The sequence below is a fragment of the Psammomys obesus genome, unplaced genomic scaffold (genome assembly GCF_907164565.1).
Source record: "Psammomys obesus unplaced genomic scaffold, mPsaObe1.curated_primary_1811, whole genome shotgun sequence".
Taxonomy (NCBI): Eukaryota; Metazoa; Chordata; class Mammalia; order Rodentia; family Muridae; genus Psammomys; species Psammomys obesus.
In genome coordinates this window covers 4,592,130-4,611,343 of record NW_026596109.1, presented here as the reverse complement: position 1 = coordinate 4,611,343, position 19,214 = coordinate 4,592,130, and the positions used below count along the sequence as shown (strand labels likewise).

Here is a 19,214-nt window from a genome sequence, read left to right as displayed (position 1 = left end):
CTTTTTCATGGGAATCTGCCTATAAATGTGTTGTGTTTTCTCTGCCCTCTATAGCTGTTTTCTTTCTGAACCTTTCACCTATCATTTTGTTTTAATCCCGTGAGTTTTCAGTCTCTATGCCCGTATCCTCTTTGAATGTCATGTTAAATCTGGGCTCTATTGTGTACCTTCTAAGCTATTTCTTAGGATCCTATCTCACTTCATGTTTTTGTACCCAAGAGAGTTGCTCTGTGTAGCCTTGGCTGTCATAGAACTCCCAGGCTGGCCTTGAACTCACAGATCTTCCTGACCTTGCCTTCTGAGTGCTGGGATTAAAGGCCTGTGCCACCATGCCTGGGCTGTACTCAACTCTTACAGCTCTTTCACTGTGTCCTGCTCAGTACTGCATTTCTTATCTGTGATGTTCTTCATGTCTCATGTTGCTTCTCTGATTCTGTTAGACTCATGTTCGAGTGAGCAGTGTTTTACAATTTCCTCTGCTCTGAAGTTGGGTCTTGGATATTCTTTATCAGCTTCAGAATTTAGATTCCCAGTTTATTTCCTTGCTCTGTTTGTTTGTTTTTGATTTTTTGTTTTTCAAGACAGGATTACTTTGTGTAGTCTTGGCTGTCCTGGACTCACTTTGTAGACCAGGCTGGCCTCAAACTCACAGAGATCCACCTGCTTCTGCCTCCCAGAGTGCTGGAACTACAGGTGTGTGCCACCGCGTCCAGTTTAAACATGTTTTTTGTAGAGTGTTGGAAAGATGGCTCAGGGGTAAAGATATTTACTGGTAAGCCCAGTTTGAATTCAACGACCCACATGGTGGAATAAGAGAACCAACTCCTACAACTCCTACAGGTTGTCTTCAGACTTCTACACTTGAACAGTGGCACCTACACACACACACACACACACACACACACTTTCATGCACACTTTAAGAATAATTTTGTATGGCTAGTGGCTGCTTTTTCTGCTCTTTCTCAAGATGTTGGATTTTTCTGCCCCGGATGTTTTACAATGATGGAGCTTTGCTGAACAGCGCCCTCTGCTGCTGGTGCACTGAAACACATTTCTTTCTCCTTTTTTTTTTTTTCTTCTGACTTTCAGCAGCCCACTGTCTAGTTTATTTATTTTTATTAATTACACTTTATTCACTTTGTATCCCCCATAAGGCCCTCCCCTCCCGATCCCACCCTCCCTCCCCCTTCTTCACCCATGCCCCTCCCCAAGTCTACTGATAGGAGAGGTCCTCCTCTCCTTCCTTCTGATCTTAGTCTATCAGATCTCATCAGGAATGGCTGCATTGTCATCTTCTGTGGCCTGGTAAGGCTGCTCCCCCCTCAGAGGGAGGTGATCAAAGAGCAGGCCAATCAGATTATGTCAGAGGCAGTCCCTCTTCCCATTACTATGGAACCCACTTGGACACTAAACTGCCATGGGCTACATCTGTGCAGGAGTTCAAGGTTATCTTCATGCATGGTACTTGGTTGGGGAATGAGTCTCTGGGAAGACCTCTGTGTTCAAGTTTTCTGGTTCTGTTGCTCTCCTTGTGGGGTTCTTGTTCTCTCCAGATCTTACTATTTCCCACTTCTTACATAAGATTCCATGCACTCTGCCCAACAGTTGGCTATAAGTCTCAGCGTCTGCTTTGATAGTCTGCAGGGCAGAGCCTTTCAGAGGCCCTCTCTGGCAGGTTCCTAGCTTGTTTCCTGTTTTCTTCTTCTGATGTCCTTCCTATTTGCCTTTAGGGATGGGGATTGAGCATTTTAGTCAGGGTCCTCTCTCTTGATTAGTTTTTTTAGATGTACAGATTTTAGTAGGTTTATCCTATGTTATATGTCTATATGAGTGAGTATATACTGTGTGTGTCTTTCTGCTTCTGGGACAGCTCACTCAGAATGATCCTTTCCGGGTCCCACCATTTACCTGCTCAACGTCATTAGCCATTAGGGAAATGCAAATCAAAATGACCCTGAGATTTTACCTTACACCCATTAAAATGGCCAAGATGAAAAACTCAAGTGACAACACAAGCTGGAGAGGGTGTGGAGAAAGGGGACCCCTCCTCCACTGCTGGTGGGAATGTAAACTTGTACAACCACTCTAGAAATCAATCTGGCGCTTTCTCAGACAACTAGGAATAGTGCTTCCTCAAGATCCAGACATACCACTCCTAGGCATATATCCAAAAGAGGCTCAAGTACACAATAAGGACATTTGCTCAACCATGTTTGTAGCAGCTTTATTTGTAATAGCCAGAACCTGGAAACAGCCTAGATGCCCGTCAACTGAAGAATGGATGCAGAAATTGTGGTACATCTACACAATGGAATATTACTCAGCAATGAAAAAGAAGGAAATCTCTCTTCTTTTAATTACACTTTATTTAACTTGAGACACCACCAAGTCCAACTACGGTACAAGTTCAGCTATGTGGTATCAAACTCAGTTTTTGGAAGATGCTATACAAGCATCTATAAACAAAGCTACCAGCCCCCTGAAATGCATTTCTTAATTAACAGTGTCTTTTGGGGCAGTGTTTGGGAAAGTTTGGTGTCTTGGAAATTTTTGTTCATGAAATCTTTGTTTTTATGAGTTTTTCTCATATATATCCTGGCTGACTCTCCATTTCCACAAGGCCAACAGAGCTGGTGCTAATTTCAGATATTTCTTCCGCATTCAAATGAAATAAGAGTTTGCAGTATTGTGTCCTGGCTACATATGAGTTAAATATGATTTTATCCTGATTTTTTTGGCTTCTATGTATTTTGAAAGATGTATGGGAAAAACTCAGATTTAAGTAGTTTACCATTTTTTCAGAGTCCTCGTTTTCTTGACAAAACTTGTAAATACCAATAATTTTTTAGGCAAGACTTCCATATGGAAACTAAAGTTCTTCCTGAAGAAACTGAGACTGATAAACTGAGAAAAGGAGCTCAAAAACAAGTAAGTGGGAAAACAAGGGGAAAGTTTAAAGGAGTGAAAAGACAAAATGGTTCTCTCAAGTCTAAGCAACTTTACCCTTCCTCCTCCTCAACCTGTTGGACCTATGGCCAATGTGTTCAGGGTAGTCAGTTTGTCTTGCTGTCACTATGTCCAGAGCCATTCGGAACGACATGTCTAATGACCTTACAGTCAATGGCTCTAGACTGTCGGAATATGTAAACAATCTCTCAAGACAGCAGCTGCTCTAGCCTTAGACCTGGAGTTGGCGATTCATCTCTTTATTCCTCATCAGAAGACTGTTCTTCCATGGCCTTGGATGGTGGCATAGAGAAGTCAGAGATCCAGGCTTGCTAAAGGGACTGACCCCTGCGCCTTGATGCAGGAGAAACACAACCATTCAGTCTTTTGGCTGTTGATGAGGCAGCGGTCTATATACCCCACTTCTAGCTACATTTATCACATAGGTTCGTCGTGAGGGACATGAGAGGCTGCCTGCAGTCCTAACTAGCATCTTCCATCGCACTCGCATCTATGTAAAAGCGTAATTTAAGTGGGTTTCCTCAAGTCTAGCAATGGTCGCCATTTCATTACTGTGATGCTCAACGTTTATGGTTAGAATTAGTGTGAAACAGGGTGTGTTATGGGAGGCCGAACCAAGAGGATTGCTACAGAGGTCAAAGCCAGCCTACATTAGAGTGAAGGGGCCCCGGGTACACCCAGCTGAACTCCATAGTGGGACAAACTGGTTAGCAAAGCACAAAGTGCTCTATGGAATACGTAGTACCCAGAATTCTCCAGAGGTCTGCCATCATTTATGGTCTTCCTATCCACAAAATTACAAAACCCAACCCCCACCTCAGTCTGGTCTAGTCACCAAGATGGTCCTCATCCCTTTACCTTGCCTCTCTAGCTTAAAAGAGAGGCCCACGTTGTAAAATCTGAAAAGTTAAATACACACAAAATAAGAGGTTTATCCGGGGAAAGTGAGTGCCTGGGCTGGAATGCAGCCAGGGGTGCTAGGAGCGGTAGTCTGCTCCACTTTGCCATAGATCATTCTGTTTGCCCCCATTTTCTCACCGTGTTCCTCAGAAGCACTTTTTCCCCCCACCTGTTACAGTCTAACCACCCCTTAGTGGCAGGAGGGCTTTTTCTCACGTAAATTTGGCGTATGTTGTGGATGTTCAGACTGCCTCCCACCAGCGAAGTCCAAAGCCTTTCCCATTCAGCCTCACCTGTGGCCCAGGCTGCTGAGGGGGCCTCTCCCCTGCCTGCCATGCACCCTCCAACCTACTGCAGCTGCCTGGATTTTCCTTTCTAGCAAAACTCAGGTCAAGTATCAGCTGCTTCCTTGGCCTCTCCTTAGCTGAGCTACTTCTGTTCTCTCAAGGAAGGGGTTAAGTTCTAATAGTTATAATCACTCATGTTCTCCAAACAAATGGAGAAGTCAAGGGCAAAAATCTATTTACCTTTGTATCCTTAGAACCTAAGGAGGTTTGATGAGAGAACTCGTAATAACTGGATGACAAGACACACTCCTAGGCTCAGCTAGCTCCCTGAACCCACTTAGGCTATGCCGTCCTGCAGAACTAACCAAGAGCCAACAAAATGGCACAGCAGGCAAAAGTGCTTGTCATCAAACCTGAGGACCCAAATTTCACCGCTGGTACCCACATGGTAAGAGAGAATTGACTCCCAGAATTTGTCCTCTGACACAAGTGCAATACGACAAATACTTTAAAAGCTAAATTAAACTTAAGCCTCCATGGCTTTTAAAAACCAATTTTATTCTGTGTGGTGGGGGGACACAGAATAAGGGGAGCACACCTTTAATTTCAGCACTCAGGAAGCAGAGGCAGGTGGATCTCTGAGTTTGAGGCCAGTCTGGTCTACAGCCTGAGTTCCAGGACAGCCAGGGATACACAGAGAAACCTTGTCTCAAAAAACCAAACCAAAAATCCTACAGTTTTATTTTCAGATATTATTCACCCATTATGGACTCAGTGCATGTCTGTTCTACGTTTTCCCTGGAAGAGCCCCACAGCATTGCTCACCTCACTGTAGGATTTCTGACTCTTCCAATGTCAGCTCTAACAATCTGTCTTTTCATTTTAATGGCTGGACTAAGGCAATGTCCAAGTGTGAAGCCCAGAGAGCAAGGATATAAACTCTTCCCCAAAGGAAAGCATGTGGGTACCATACGACAACCTAACACGCAGCCATCCTATCCAGGTGGCCTGCCCTGGCCTTCCCGGAGCCATGAGTTTAGAACTTGCTTACAGCTGGTTCCAGCTACTAGAAGGTCCCACAGATGAGATCATACCAGGATTAGAAAAGGCCAGGGCTTGTGCCTCTTTACATTTTCCCAGATTTCTTCTGAAAGGGCAATTATGAACTTCTTTCAAGGCCCCAGTGCCTACCAGATAGCAACAGCTTTAACAGGTGAAGGACAGAGCAAACAAAAAACATGCGGGTACACGAACAGGGCAATGATACAGCAGGAAAACAAACAAACAAACAAACAAACAGGCATTGCTTGCCACCATTACTTTGCTTAGGTTACTCTGTTTGCCTCGCTTTGCAAACCACGGACAACTGCGGGTAATGGCAGACCTATCAAGTGGCATAAATGAGAGAACTCATGAAAACTTTACAGTGTATAAACAGCAACACAAGACTAAATCAGTTGATTGCATATTAAGCAGAAAAACGTTTATTTCTACCAAATTCAATGAATACAAATCAATCGTAGGCAAGATAACAAAAATCAGTTAATACAATGAATAATAGCTAGGCGATAACATACACAGACAGAACAGACTCAGATACTCTGAATTAAGCACATATGCCAAAATCAAGAGGAACACCAACTGTCACACAGAAGAAAAGCTGACCTGTTGGCTCCTGGGAAACTAAAGATCAGATTAGGTTAGGAGATTGGCTTGAACTTGAAGGATCACAGTGAAATACAATTTTAGCTCAACATAATCCCCCCAGGGATCCGTTCAGCTAAAAAACAAAATGCATAACTTCAGTAGTATAAACTCTCCTTTAAAAAAAAAAAAAAAAAAAAAGCATTGAGCCCTACCATTTCTTGCAGCTTACACACAGGCCAGGTTTTCCATTTCTTCCCTTTTTCCTGAATCCGAGACAAGGTGCAATGTGCTTTTCAAAGGTCTTATAAACAAGAACCCTTTACTGGAAGACACTGTCCTTCTTATTGTCACTAGAGGGGGTCCATATGAATGCTACATGTGGACCTTTGCCACCTGAGCGAAAGGCTTAGCCTGTCTCCCTCATACCCCAACCACAAGCAGAATGGTCAAACCGAGTGCCCGGAGGCACAGTTGATGGCATTTATTCTGGCAAGAATTGTGCAGTTCACCACACCAAAATAAGGAATGGCATTTTATGGTTAATTTTAATGTTTTAATAGATCCCCTTATCTTTATGGCTTCATGGTTTCCTGACAGCTGGAATTGAGGCAGATTAGCCTAGGATTAAACTTAAGTCTGCCTGGAACCCTTGTATTTAGCAACTTCCTTAGCAATGCTGCCACTCCAGTGATGTCTGCTGCTCTGAGCCCACAAGCAGACCCTAGCAGGCTCGTGTCCCTGGCTTGCTTAGGCCAAAAGACATACAGCTAAAATGCAGTAAAAGGCCAAGGGTTCTTGAATCAGGGAAAACCTGGGACTGAACTATAGCTGTACTGTTTTACTTTTATCAAAAGCCTGGGTCAAGACTTCGTACCCTGGACTCCTTGTTTATAGGAAGGAGTGATTGTGTCTGCCTCATGGGATGCTGGGAAGATTCATTCTACCTTTGTCAATATACTTTCAGTATTAATGTTCATTTAAAAAAAAAATCATGTAGAAAAGAACAGCCAAGTCTGCCGCAGAAAGTATCGTTTTTTAAGTCAACGGACATGAAAATCGGCCAAGATCTTGGAAAAGATGTGTTTCCGCCCTTGCTGCCGAGATCCGAGATCGTGTCCCCAGTGCTGGCTGCCTTAGTCTACTGAGCTTGTAATGCGTAGAGAAACAAGAGTGTGTAGGCAAGAATTTGCTCACACCCTATTGCTCTCCCCAATCCCTACAAGAGGGAAAAGGAATTTGCTGTTATTGTCCCCTTCTTTTGAACTACCCTGAACCCCTTTACCTCTCTACTTCCCAGTCATCTGAGGGCGACCCTACTCTAACCTATATGTTTCCCACACCTGGCCTGCTTCCCCGAGAACCCTGGGCTTTTATCACCCCATCCCTACCAAGTGACGTCCAAATGCAAGCTTCCAAACTGCTCAGCATCGTGACAATGCCAAGAGGTCAGATCTGAGCCGCACCGCTGCACCTCAGCTCTTTGAGGGGGTGCTGGTCTGCATCTCCTCACAGGCGGCCAGAGAACATGCACACGGAAGGACAACTAAGAAGACACAAGAGTCTGGGCAGTGCCATGCCAAAGACGGACTCATCAGCACACAGAACATATGGCAGTGAAGGACTGGGGACTCCCGTGACCCCTTCAGAGCGTAGTAATGTCCGTTTCCACTAAAGTGCTGAGTCCACCCCAAACCCTGCCCCCAACCAGACTGTGAGATTCACACTAAAAATCACTGCCGGTGATAAAGGACGCTTCCTGGGGACAGGCAGAGGCAGGACACTTTTTTTAAGGCAAAAGGAAGACATTTCACTGTTCTTCCCAGAAGAGTAAAAAGTATACAAGGTGGCCAACAAGTCTGGAAACCAGAAAAAAATCTTTTAACAAATGCTTTATTGACATATAATCATTGACAAAATATTAGTATCTTCATTTCTGGACTTCATGGCCACCTACAGACTGAGTCTTTGGAATAGGGAGAAAACAAAAAGATTCTGCGTTCCCAAAACAGTAAAGCTGCCTTACTCAGTGCAGGTCTATGTTCATCTAGTGCAAGATGCTCCATCCAAGCCCACAGGCTTGTTCCCTTTACTGACTTCTCCCGGTCTGCCTGGATCACTCACAGAAGAAATGCTGGCAGCATCGATATTTAGCAGATGTTCAGCCTTGAACCCAGCCATCTTATTAGTCCAGTGATTTCTATACAATTACTTCCATATAGAAGATACAATCACCCCAATTTCCATAAGTGGGCATTTCTTTCCTTTTCTCCCCTGCCCCTTCTTCTGAAGACGTTGAGGAATCTTTTTAAAACAATAAAAGGTACAGAGTGGGCTCAAGACAGTCAGAGCAGCTGTTTAGCAAAGGAAGCCTTCCGCCCAGCTAAGTTCCCAGTATGAAGGAAGGGACTGGATCTAGTCACCTAGTTCTCAGAAGTTAGAAGGGTGAATGCAGAAACTACCATGTTACTGAATAGCCTGGGAAGGGAGCAAGCGGATGAGATACAGTCAACAGAATCTAGGATTTCTGAGATCGAGATCGGAGGGAGAAAGCAGCCATTGAGTGCAATCAGCGTCAATTCAGTTGTCAGAGGGTATGGCGGTGGACAAGCCATGACCACGCACCTTCACGTTCTCAGGCTGACGGTGCTGTGGCTTAATAGCCTGTAGAAGGTGGTTATAGGCCAGAAAGCCCACTGTTGCATGCAAAAAGGCTATGCAAGCACATGGCTGTCAGCCCGTGCAGAGTGTAGGCTTAACGCCGGTGGAAATCCAGTCTGCCCTTGCTTTCCTGTGAGGGGTGTGACACAGCTGCAGAGCTATACCTTCTCTTCAAAAGGCAGAGGAGGGTTTCTTTCTTCATGAATCCTTCCTACCCACTAGATTTTCCTCATCACTTCATCACTTAAACTAGAAAAGATGCTGCAAGCTATCTCAGCTAGCTTCTAATTTGGCCAGGGCACCAAGACGCCACGCACGGCTGAGTGACCGACAACACCTCCTTGGCTCTTCCGATGGCAGGCTCGGCTCAGTATGCTTCTTTGGATTGAATGGGTGCGATCTTGTTCGAGAAAAGTGAGTAAACATGAGGCCAGATTCTGTTAGTCTCTGTCCCAGAAAACTGGTGGAGGACTCCACGGCTCCTGAAAGACAATCCAAATAAACACCATTAGGTTGCTTAACATCGCATCAGGATAGGAAAAGATCCAAGGTTAAAAAAACAGGCACCAACCCCCTGCTCTGTTCGTAGTTTTCCAGCCAAGCCTAGCCTACCTGAATCACTTATTTACACAAAGGAATGTGAAAATATCTGAGCCAATTAAATAGGAAAATGAGGGCTGGGGGTGCTAAGGGCTGGAGCTTAGAGCTGAAACACCTGCATGAAGCCTTAGTTTCAACTGCCAACTCCCACCTGACGCTACCCCATCCCCCAAAAAGGAGCCAAGTCTAGATAACTTCTCAGACAGCTAACGAAGTTTAAGTCTCGTGTTGTAATAGCTCCGGAATGAACACACTGGACTCCTGTGCAGCAACTCCACCACTTCACTCACTTGTGGGAGGGATGGGCCTTTAGACTTGGCTGCCTTGGCCGAGTGCCCTCCCCACCGGGCCCCACGGTTAGCGGGTAGGCCTTGCTCTGAACGCGTACTCACTTGTACAGCTCGATGACCGGTTTGGCCGCATCCTTGTACCGTCGCAGCTTGGCAGCAACGGCTTCAGGTTTGTCGTCCTCCTGTTGGACGAGTGCCTCGCCAGTGATGTCATCGATTCCCTAAAATACCAGAGAAGCCAGTTACCGCGACGAACCCCTGGGCCTTCCGAAGGTCTTCTCTCACTTAAAACCATGTGATGAGAGCGAACTCCGCCCACACAGGCAGCAGGCCTCGCCGTGCTGAGCTCGCATCCTGGAGAAAGCACTAAATCCTAACTACTCGCACCTTCAAACATGCCCCATCACTGCTGCTAAATGACAGATTTATTTCATGTGCCTTAGTACGTGTCTCAGTGAGAGTGTTGGATCCCTTGCAACTGGAGTTACAGACAGTTGTGGGCTGCCATGCAGTGCTGGGAACTCAGCCCCGTAAACTGACCTTCTTCCTCCACACTACATGTGTGGGAGTCTGTGCCTTGGCTCCCACACATGTACACAGCCATATGTACACAAATAAATAACTGTGACGCATGCCTGTAATCCCAGCACTCAGGGAGGAAGACACAGGCGCACCTCTTGTGAGTTTGAGGCCAGCCTAATCTACAAAGTGAGTCCAGAACAGCCAAGACTACACACAGAAACCCTGTCTCAAAACAAAGTAAAAATGAAAGTTAAATATATTAAGAATTAGTGGATATGCGTCTTCATTTAATATGTGTCTTCATTAAAGGAGGGTGGATCTGTCTGATTTCACAGACAACCTCATCTACATAGTTCGTTCTAGACCAGCCAGGGCCACATAAGCAAATTTCCTATCCTATACGTTCCAATCCTGTAGGAGGCACAGCCACCTACATATGGCACAGCAGCAGCAGCAGAATTCTGCTCCAGGCCCCACAGCTGTCCGCTCTGGGAGAAGCTGCAGAAGTGAATCTGACAAAGACAGGCGAGGGTGAAACTGCTAGGCTCAGGCAACTCTGGACCACTGAGGCCGACCATGACAGTGACATCCTGCTGGGGCCCTGGGATTCACCACTATCCCGGGCAGAGCGTGTTGGCCTGACAGGAAGGAAGCGGCCGTGCCTGACCTGATGTCCTCAACGCTGAGAACTCACTTTAGAGTTCCAGCAAACCCTGTGCTGCCTCCAGAAGGACAACTGGGCCAGCGGCCTCACTCTATTCTGGGAAGACGGCAGTGGTTGGCAGAGCTGGCTGCCCACTTCCAAGGCCATCGCTGGAGACGGCCCTGGAACTAGGTGTTCTTCCGGGGGGGGGGGGGGGGGGGGGGGGGGGGGGGGGAAGCTGGGCTTTGGAAAGTAACATGCCAGCAGGTAAAGCTTTTCGGGTACTGTAAGAACTGATAAGCTCCAGAGGGGTGGGCTTCTGTTCTCCCGTCTATACATTCAAACTCCTTTCTTCTCTGCCATCTTATTTTCCTGTCACTGTATCTTGGGTTACACTCCTGCTCACCCAGCCACTGAGAAGGCTAAGACCAGTCTGGTCAACACAGTGACACTATGAAATGAATAAAAGACCGAATGAGCAAACAAGTTAATTAGTCAGGAGAAAGAAATAACAAAAAAGAGACTTCTCGCACACAAACTGACATCAGTAAGGACATTGTTGGCACAATGGCAACCAACAGTAGTGGCACAGTAACTTCCTGCCATTTAATTACTGCTTCCATCTACATTCAAGGCCATTTCCTTACAGAGATTTACCTAGTAAGATACCATGCACCTATTTCTGTTCAATGGTAACGGACTGAGTTCATGCATTAGTTCAAACAGTCATTATCAGGGAGTCAAAGAAAGATAATCAGAGGTAGTCTGAGCTTGGCATGGGGCACACAGCCTTAATCTCTCAAGCATTTGGGAGACAAAGGACTAGAGAACTGAGTGAAAGGCAGCCTACAAGGGGGAGCAGGGTAGAAGAGTACCTCAATGGTAGGATTTTTTGTTTGTTTGTTTGTTTGTTTGTTTCAAACAGGGTTTCTCTGTGTAGCCTTGGCTGTCCTAGACTCACTTTGTAGACTGGGCTGGCCTCAAACTCACGGAGATCCGCCTGTGTCTGCCTCCCTGAGTGCTGGGATTACAGACAGGCACCACCGCAACTGGCTTAATGGTAGGATTCTTGATGAGTGTACGCAGGCCCAGGGATTTTGATCCCCAACACTGAAGGGCAGAGAAACCACATATTTATTCTTTTTACCAACTCTGTAATCTAGGATCATGCAGATATCATCCAGTTTGTTTAAACAGTCTTACAGATAGGCTGACCATTTGTTTCTATCCGCTTCTTGTCCACTATAAACACTGAAATAAGAACATCTTTTTCACTTGCTCAGGCCACCCTCAACAGTAGGCTGAACAAAACTTAGAACTTTTAATACTGTAAGTGTACATCGCCATGGCTTTAAAGAGATGGTCCCAGAGATCAGAGGCCTACAGAGGCCCTGTCTCAATCAATCAACGATCTGTTAATAGTTTAATGAAACAAAAAGGAGAGCCACTTTTCCGGGGTCGCTAGCAATGCTCTGTCTTGTTAAGCTTTTCAGTTCCAGCTTTCTCCCCTTTGACTGCTACTGGATTGAAACACTCTATGCTTTTTGGCCATGTGCTTTTTTTACACATTTTCTTCCTGAACACTACGCTATGTCCTCCACCCAGCACTGTGTTATCTTACCAACACTTGAGGCGGGTTGAAGTCCAGGTTGTAGACCCTCCCACTGGAAGGATGAATCCACCGTCGGCTCAGGCGATCTTTAAGAGTCTCAAAAGGAATATTCAAACTGATCACTAGGTCCACATCACAGATTTTGTCCAGGGCTTCTGCTTGCACTAATGTCCTTGGGAACCCTTAAAACAAACAAACAAAAAACCAACAACAACAAAAACACAAACAATTAATTGTGAGTCCAGGAATTTAAAAACAAAAAACAAAAAACACTACAGAGTCCAAAAGCAGTTAACTACTTCTGTAAATATGTTTTTATAATAGGCCAGCTTGGTCTAAGGAGTCACATGATCAAAAAAGACTGCACTAAACTAAAAAATCACTAACTCAGCCTGGGCTGAAATTTGTCTTTACCACCGGGCCCCCCACCTTGTGCTGTTAGGCAAGCTGTGCTTTCTCCATTCCATTTCTTCTTCCAGTAAAGTACAGACTCCTGTCTGGGGTCCTTCAGCTCTTATGTCTTATTTCTTCTTAGGTTACCATGGGCCTTGATATCCTGAATCAACAGGCTACCTGTAACTACTCTTTATGTACCACGTAACCTAAGAACTCCAGGCTCTTGAAATATGTCAGGAGAATAATAGCAAACACCCATTTAAGAGGATACATCAAAGGAGCTGTGAATTCCAGCCATCTTGGGAAATAAGTGAAAGCCTGTCTCAAAAAAAAAAAAAAAAAAAAAGAAAAAACAAAAACAAAAAAACTGTCTACCTACAACACGTAAGCCTGACTGACTGGGGTGGCATATACCTTTAATCCTGGTGCCTAGTTAGGGTGGACCTGTGTTTGAGGTTAGACTGGTCTGCACAGCAAGTTCCAGGCCAGTCATGGCTAAAGGTTAAGCCCGATTTCAAAAGTAACTAGTCCTTTGAGAATTATTTGGTTGCTGCAAAAATTACAGGTCTGTTCTGTTTTATAAATGTGGAAAAACGACATCTGGGCTTGTAGGAACTGCCTTTTTTTTTTTTTTTTTTTTTTCCTTCTTTCCCCCACAATGAGGTGTGAAGAAAACTTGGTCACAGAAGTGAAAGCGGCTTGTCTTTTAGTTCATTCCCAGTCATTACAGAAAAAACTGTGGTTTCTCAGGCGGCCTTGCATTAGGCAGCCTTGAACAGTTACCAGGACAGGTGTGGCATCCCAAGGCCCTGGACATAGTACCATCTTCACAGATATCACGACTACTGTTACAGGTCCTGGAGAAAAGGATGCCACTTTCATCCTGAAAAGTCAAAAAGTGGGTAGTGCCATTTAACTACTTTCAAGATCTTAAAAAATAGGATTCTTAGCCTCAGCTTTATGCTTAGCTGTAGGGTTCAGGCCTAGACAAGAGTGTGAACTTGGATTCCAAGATTGGTAGGTGGTGTATTCTTCAGACTGATCTATTATGACTGTATCAAGCTAGTCTGAGCACACCACCAATTCATTCAGATGTAATTCTAACATCACAGGCTGCCAAGAACACTGCCAGGGAAAGTGTGATGAGCCTGCCTGGCCCTTTAACCACTGGTGGCCAACGTGTTTTTTTTTCAGTTCTTTGAGACACGGTTTCTCTATACAGCCTTGGTTGTCCTGGACTCACTTTGTAGACCATGCTGGCCTCAAACTCAGAGACCAGCCTGCCTCTGCCTCAAGGGCTGGGATTATAGGCATGCGCCACCATGCTCAGCCAGCACATGCATTTTTGAAATGAGCACACTGACAGGATTACAGAATAAAGACCTATCAATCACAGATGTCTATATGAATGAGGTACTCACATAGACTGGAGAAGGGGGGGGGCACTAAAGAAATGTAGGCATCTTGCTATTTTGGTCTACAGGGTTAGCATCTGTTATCTATTGATCCCGTCTAGAGCTGTGCCCTTGGAACTGAATGAGATTCAAGTTCCTGGAACATGAGCTATCCGCTCTTGAAAAGAACCCCTCATATAAATTCTGGGTTAAAATATGATGCATGAAAATCTTCGAATAGAAAAGCCCATTTCTAAGTAAGAGTAGCCATGTCTGGGAGTATAGACAACAGCTCAGCAAGACAGAGGGTGGGTTCAAAACCCATCTCTTTCATAGGCACATGAATACACACACACACACACACACACACACACACACACACACACACACAGGAAGGGAAGATGGGGGGGGCAGAGAAAAGGAGAAAGGAGAGACGAACAGAAAGTATGACTGACTGAACAAGAGAGACTGCCAACCCAGTGTGGTACTTACCCCACTAAACTAGGTTGCAGACAGCCCCTGAAACCTACGTAGTGCCTATTTCAAGTGCCCAGGACACAGGGAGGGGCCACCTGAGCCGAGGTGGTGAAAGTGAATGGGAAGCGCGTGCACATTTGGCCAACAGGTGGCAGCATTTACAATTTTTCTATATAGAATTATAACTGGGCAGGGAAGCTGACCCTGTAATCAACATTTGGGAGGAGCTGAGGCAGAGGGCTGCTGTGATGTTTTGGGCCAGTGTGGCTACGGAGTAAGGCCCAGTTTCAGAGACAGTACCAGAGGGAGAGAGAATTGCTTGCAAATGAGTGTTCTAAAGAACAGGGTGGCAGTATGCTAGCGGCCTACTGTATACAAAGTGGAAGACCATACCAAACGCCCCTCTCCCTCCCTTTAGCATGGCTTCACAGCACGCAGTACAGGAACTGTCTACCTCATTTTTTCACACCTACCTCCACTTGTCCCTAACCCAGCCTAGTAAGCACACCCCTGCCCAGTTCAAACGGCCACCCTCGGTGGAGAGCTGAAACTTCTCTGAATCCGCCACATACCACCGGAGGGCAGCTAGAGTGGAAACGCCACAGCTGGGGGCAGAGGAGGGCAATGGAAGCAGGGTGCATCTGTTTTTCTAATTTGGAGGACACTCCCAGGAAGGTTCTACTGTCACATTCTCGGAAGAACAGGCCCAGCGCCTAGTGGAAGTAACTGCAGCTTTGCCAGGTAACAGCCAACACCTGCCCCTGTTGGCCGGTCCCCACCTATGGTTGCTTCTGATGTCCAGCACAAGCCTAAGGTGCTGCTCCTGGTCTGGAGCCACGGGGCAGCAGCTATGGCTGGAGACAGGTAGGCTCCAGGGATTACTCTGAGGTCATCAGGCTTTGAGTGGCAAGCGCTTTCACCAACGGAGCCATCTCACCAGACACAATCCTTTCTCCTTCCCTGTCACCAGTCAAGTACAGAATCAGCTACGTAACTGATTTCATATATTTTAGAAATAGGCCAAAGTCTTACAAATACATGGAAGCGCTCCTACACTCTCAGAGTTAGACTGTGCTTACCAACAGCAACTCCTTGGTCACCTCAACGGATCTATTGAGCACCCAGAATCACACACAATCACAGGGGCAACCGGGAAGACTGCTCTGGGCATCAGCTACAAGACCTGATGAAAGAGAATGTACTGTTCATTCCCAACAGACATCTGCTGCCCAGTGGGGGACAGCGGCCCTCAGCTCAGCCTCAAAAAGGAAGATACACAGGGGATGAGGTCAAAGCCAGTCTAATCTGCTAAAAAACGACCCTGCAAGAGCAGGTGAAACCCTCAGTCCCAAGGCCCCTGGTCCAGTCTCTGCACATGCACCTCCTTCTGAGGGCCAGGTGGGTGGGCAGGCATACTGGTATGTCTCAGGTCTGAGATCACTCTCCAGGAAAACATGCATGCCTGGCAAGGCCGTACATTCACACAGCCTGACTTCTGGGCAGAAAAATGAATACATAAAAATAGAAATCTCCTCAGAAAGAACCAGTGAGCAGGTACTGTTCACAATGAAATATAACCCATTTTATATAACTCCAGCTTCTCAAAATTTGAGTCTAGACCCATATATAACTGATTGTCAGCCTGCAAAAAATCTGGCAGCAGAAAAAAAATGTCTGATTTCAAAATCAAGCGTGTAAGGAATCCAAACTGGCCGTAACCTCATTGAAGCCTTGCACACCTTACACTGCACAAGCCACTATGCTCAAGGCCAGCACCGGAAATGCTGCAGGCAGAGGTCAGATGAAGGACTATTGGAATCGTAATCTAGTCACTCAGAGCCGTATAATGGAGTTTAAGGTCGGCCTAAGCTCCATGAGACCCTACATCAAAAACCCAGGAGAAAGCGGGCGTGGCGGCTCACGCCTATAACCCCAGCACTCAGGGAGGCAGAGGCAGGCACATCTGAGATGGAGGCCAGCCTAGTCTACCCAACAGCCAAGGATACATAGGAAAACCCTGTCCTGAACCACCTCTCTCCCCCCCCCCCCCCCAAAAAAACAGGAGAGGGTCAAAGAAATAGTCTTCCACTTACCTAAGGCTGGCACAGAACTGACCGTCCTGCCAAGTATGCCACCACAACCAGCAAACAGCAGTGTTCTTATCAGACACACAAAGGTTTCTGTTCTTGTAAGGCACATAAAAACGCTGTGCATGATGTGACTCACCTTTAATCCTAGCACTCAGGAGGCAGAGGCAAGAGATTCTATTAGAGGCCAGCCTGGTACAAAGAGCTCCAAGCCAGCCCCAGGCTATATAGACCCTGTCTCATGAATGCATGAATGACTGAATGTCTGGTCTGTGTGCCTATTTAGAATCTTATATTACGTTTATTTATTTGGGGGGGGGGGGCAGGAACGGATATGCCTGCGGTGGTCAGAGAACAGCTTAAAGGACTTACTTCTGTTCTCCACTATTAAGTTCGAGGAGTCCAGCTCAAGTGCTTGATGAGCAATCTTGCAAGCCTTCAATACCTATTTTCTACTCACATGACACAGGCAGTAGAAAAATCTCAAGCAAAAAATGGTGTCACCAGTGAAAAATGTTTAAGAGACCTTCGAGTTACCTTTATCGTGATTTATAAGGCTTAATTATTTTCCAAACTGCAAGGGTTTGTTTTTTTTTCCATGAAAACTAATGCTATGCATGATTTGGGTCTGAGTTGACCGTATCTCCCAAAGGTCCATGTTCTGAGACTTCATTACCAGTGAGACTATGGAAAGGTCATGTGACCTTTGAGGGTCGGGGTACCTTTCTTGTTAGAGACTGACAGCTTTTGAGGATTCCAGTGGAATCCCATGAGACTTGTACATCGAAGAGCAAGGCACCCTACCCACTCTGGCTTCCTGAATCACAAGATGAAACCTCTCCTTGCATGTGTGCTCTTACTGAGACGCAGTCTGTCACGATGCGATCCAGTCTCGGGGGCCCCTCACTATGCTGTCTGATCTTGTCGTTTCAATAATAACTGTTCTCCACACCTCAGGCATGGAAACACTTGGTCCTCTGTTAGTGATGCTGTTTGGCTACATGAGTGACTGAGTGTGTGTGTGTGTGTGTGTGTGTGTGTGTGTGTGTGTGTGTATGTGTGTGTGTGTGTGTGCGCGCGTGTGTGCGCGCGTGCAGCCTCACACTTCCAGTTGGCTGTCTTGCTGTGTCTGCTGCTGATGGTGTGGTCCCTCTGCTTCCTGCTGCCATGTCTTCCCTGTCATGATGAACTCTGGAGCCCTAGCAAAAAATGAACTTGTTCTTCCACAAACTGCTTTTTGTTGTGGTGTCTCATCACAGCCACAGACAAGTAACTACTACAGCCCTTTTAACCTCAAACTAGAAGTAACTTTTTGTTTATACACTACTCGGCTTTGTGTTACAGCAATGAAGGCTGAACAAGGCAAATAAATATTTTGAAAATCAATCATGGTGGCTGGCATCTGTAATCCCAGCATTTGGGAGGCTGAGGAAGAGGATTGCCGTGAGTCATCTGAGCTACTTAGTGAGACCCTACCTCAAAAACACAAACAGACAAACAGAACACAATGGGTGCTTCTTACCCAAGTGCTGTGGAGGTAGACAGCATTTTAACAAGGAGGGAGCTGGCCAAGCCAGAGCACACTTACCGGCTCCCCACCCGCCTTGGTGTTCTCTTGGCTTGCACTCACTGCACCGATTTCCACCCACGGGCAGCAGAATGCTTCTCTAAAGCCATATGGACCAAGATGAGTCATCTGTCATCCAGAATTCCTTCTAGACAGGCCTCTACACATTCAGTCACCTTTAGCACACTCAGCAAGCACATCCTCCGCAAAGCACGAGCATGTGCCCTGAGCATAAGGGGTCTAAAGCAGAACACGGGGACCAGGCAGTCCTACACCCTCCCTGTGCCAAATGGACAGACTCCAGAGCTTTGAAGGAAAATCAGAACTGAAAATGACCAGATGGGTTTTCAGGAAGAAAGATGAAAAAACTAAATCAGCTGGGAGACTGACGCACTTCACTAAAAACAGGCCCGTGATGTCAAAGAAACAGCTATTCTCCAAGAGAAAGCTTAAGACAACAGCAAGCACGAAAAGAGACATAAAACAGTCCAGAACTGACTTTGCAACTCTGAGGGGCTAAATTTTCTTCAAGCTATTTTTGAACTTCATACTTTATGGAGTAAGTAACCTACTAAGAATTCAGGCCTTATACACCAGCCATGACAAATACCAGCGAAAGCTCATGGCATTTAATTTACTGAGACCTTATTCTCCCTAAACATTTTACATCTAGTCACGCCTTCCTAATCTGTCTTCCATGATGAGTCTAACGCACAAAAAGGTAAGGTGACCTGTGTAAGGGCACATGTATTCTGGCTGGCCCAAACATCCATTAGCCACCTCTTGAAAGGAATTTAGTAGAAATATGGTCTCTAAAAAGCACACACAAAAAAAAAAAAAAAAAATTTTTTTTTTTTTGCATGACATGAGGCCTTAAATAATGATTAAAGGAATTCTGAGAGGTATCAGCAAAACTAGAACTCACCCCAAACACACAAATATATTTGGGAAATGGGTAGCTATGTATACTGCAGGCCACTGCAGGGGATGTGGGGAGGGAGAAGGAGGGGCAGGTGGGGTGCCATTCAGCTGTGAACCCTGCAGCTATGCCAACTAATGCAATATTGGCCTGACTGTTGTGGAGTTAACAGCCAACAGCTTTCTGACTGGACCTGAGGTCCAGTCTATAAAAGGAATTCATGTCCGGCACTGTAAATTTGCTCAA

The 19,214-nt window shown here is 45.8% G+C and overlaps 1 protein-coding gene across 1 annotated transcript in view; it reads right to left on the bottom strand.

Annotated features, from left to right (window-relative positions):
- Positions 1-5,609: 5,609 nt before the first annotated feature.
- Ak4 (adenylate kinase 4) overlaps positions 5,610-19,214 on the bottom strand; it is a 46,647-nt gene continuing 33,042 nt past the window's right edge. Inside the window, exons 4-6 of the mRNA XM_055628950.1 lie at positions 12,138-12,310; positions 9,454-9,572; positions 5,610-8,943 (exon numbers count right to left, since the gene is read on the bottom strand). Of these exons, the coding sequence (XP_055484925.1) occupies positions 8,829-8,943; positions 9,454-9,572; positions 12,138-12,310 (407 nt within the window). The 3' untranslated portion in view covers positions 5,610-8,828. The remainder of the gene's footprint in view (positions 8,944-9,453; positions 9,573-12,137; positions 12,311-19,214) is intronic.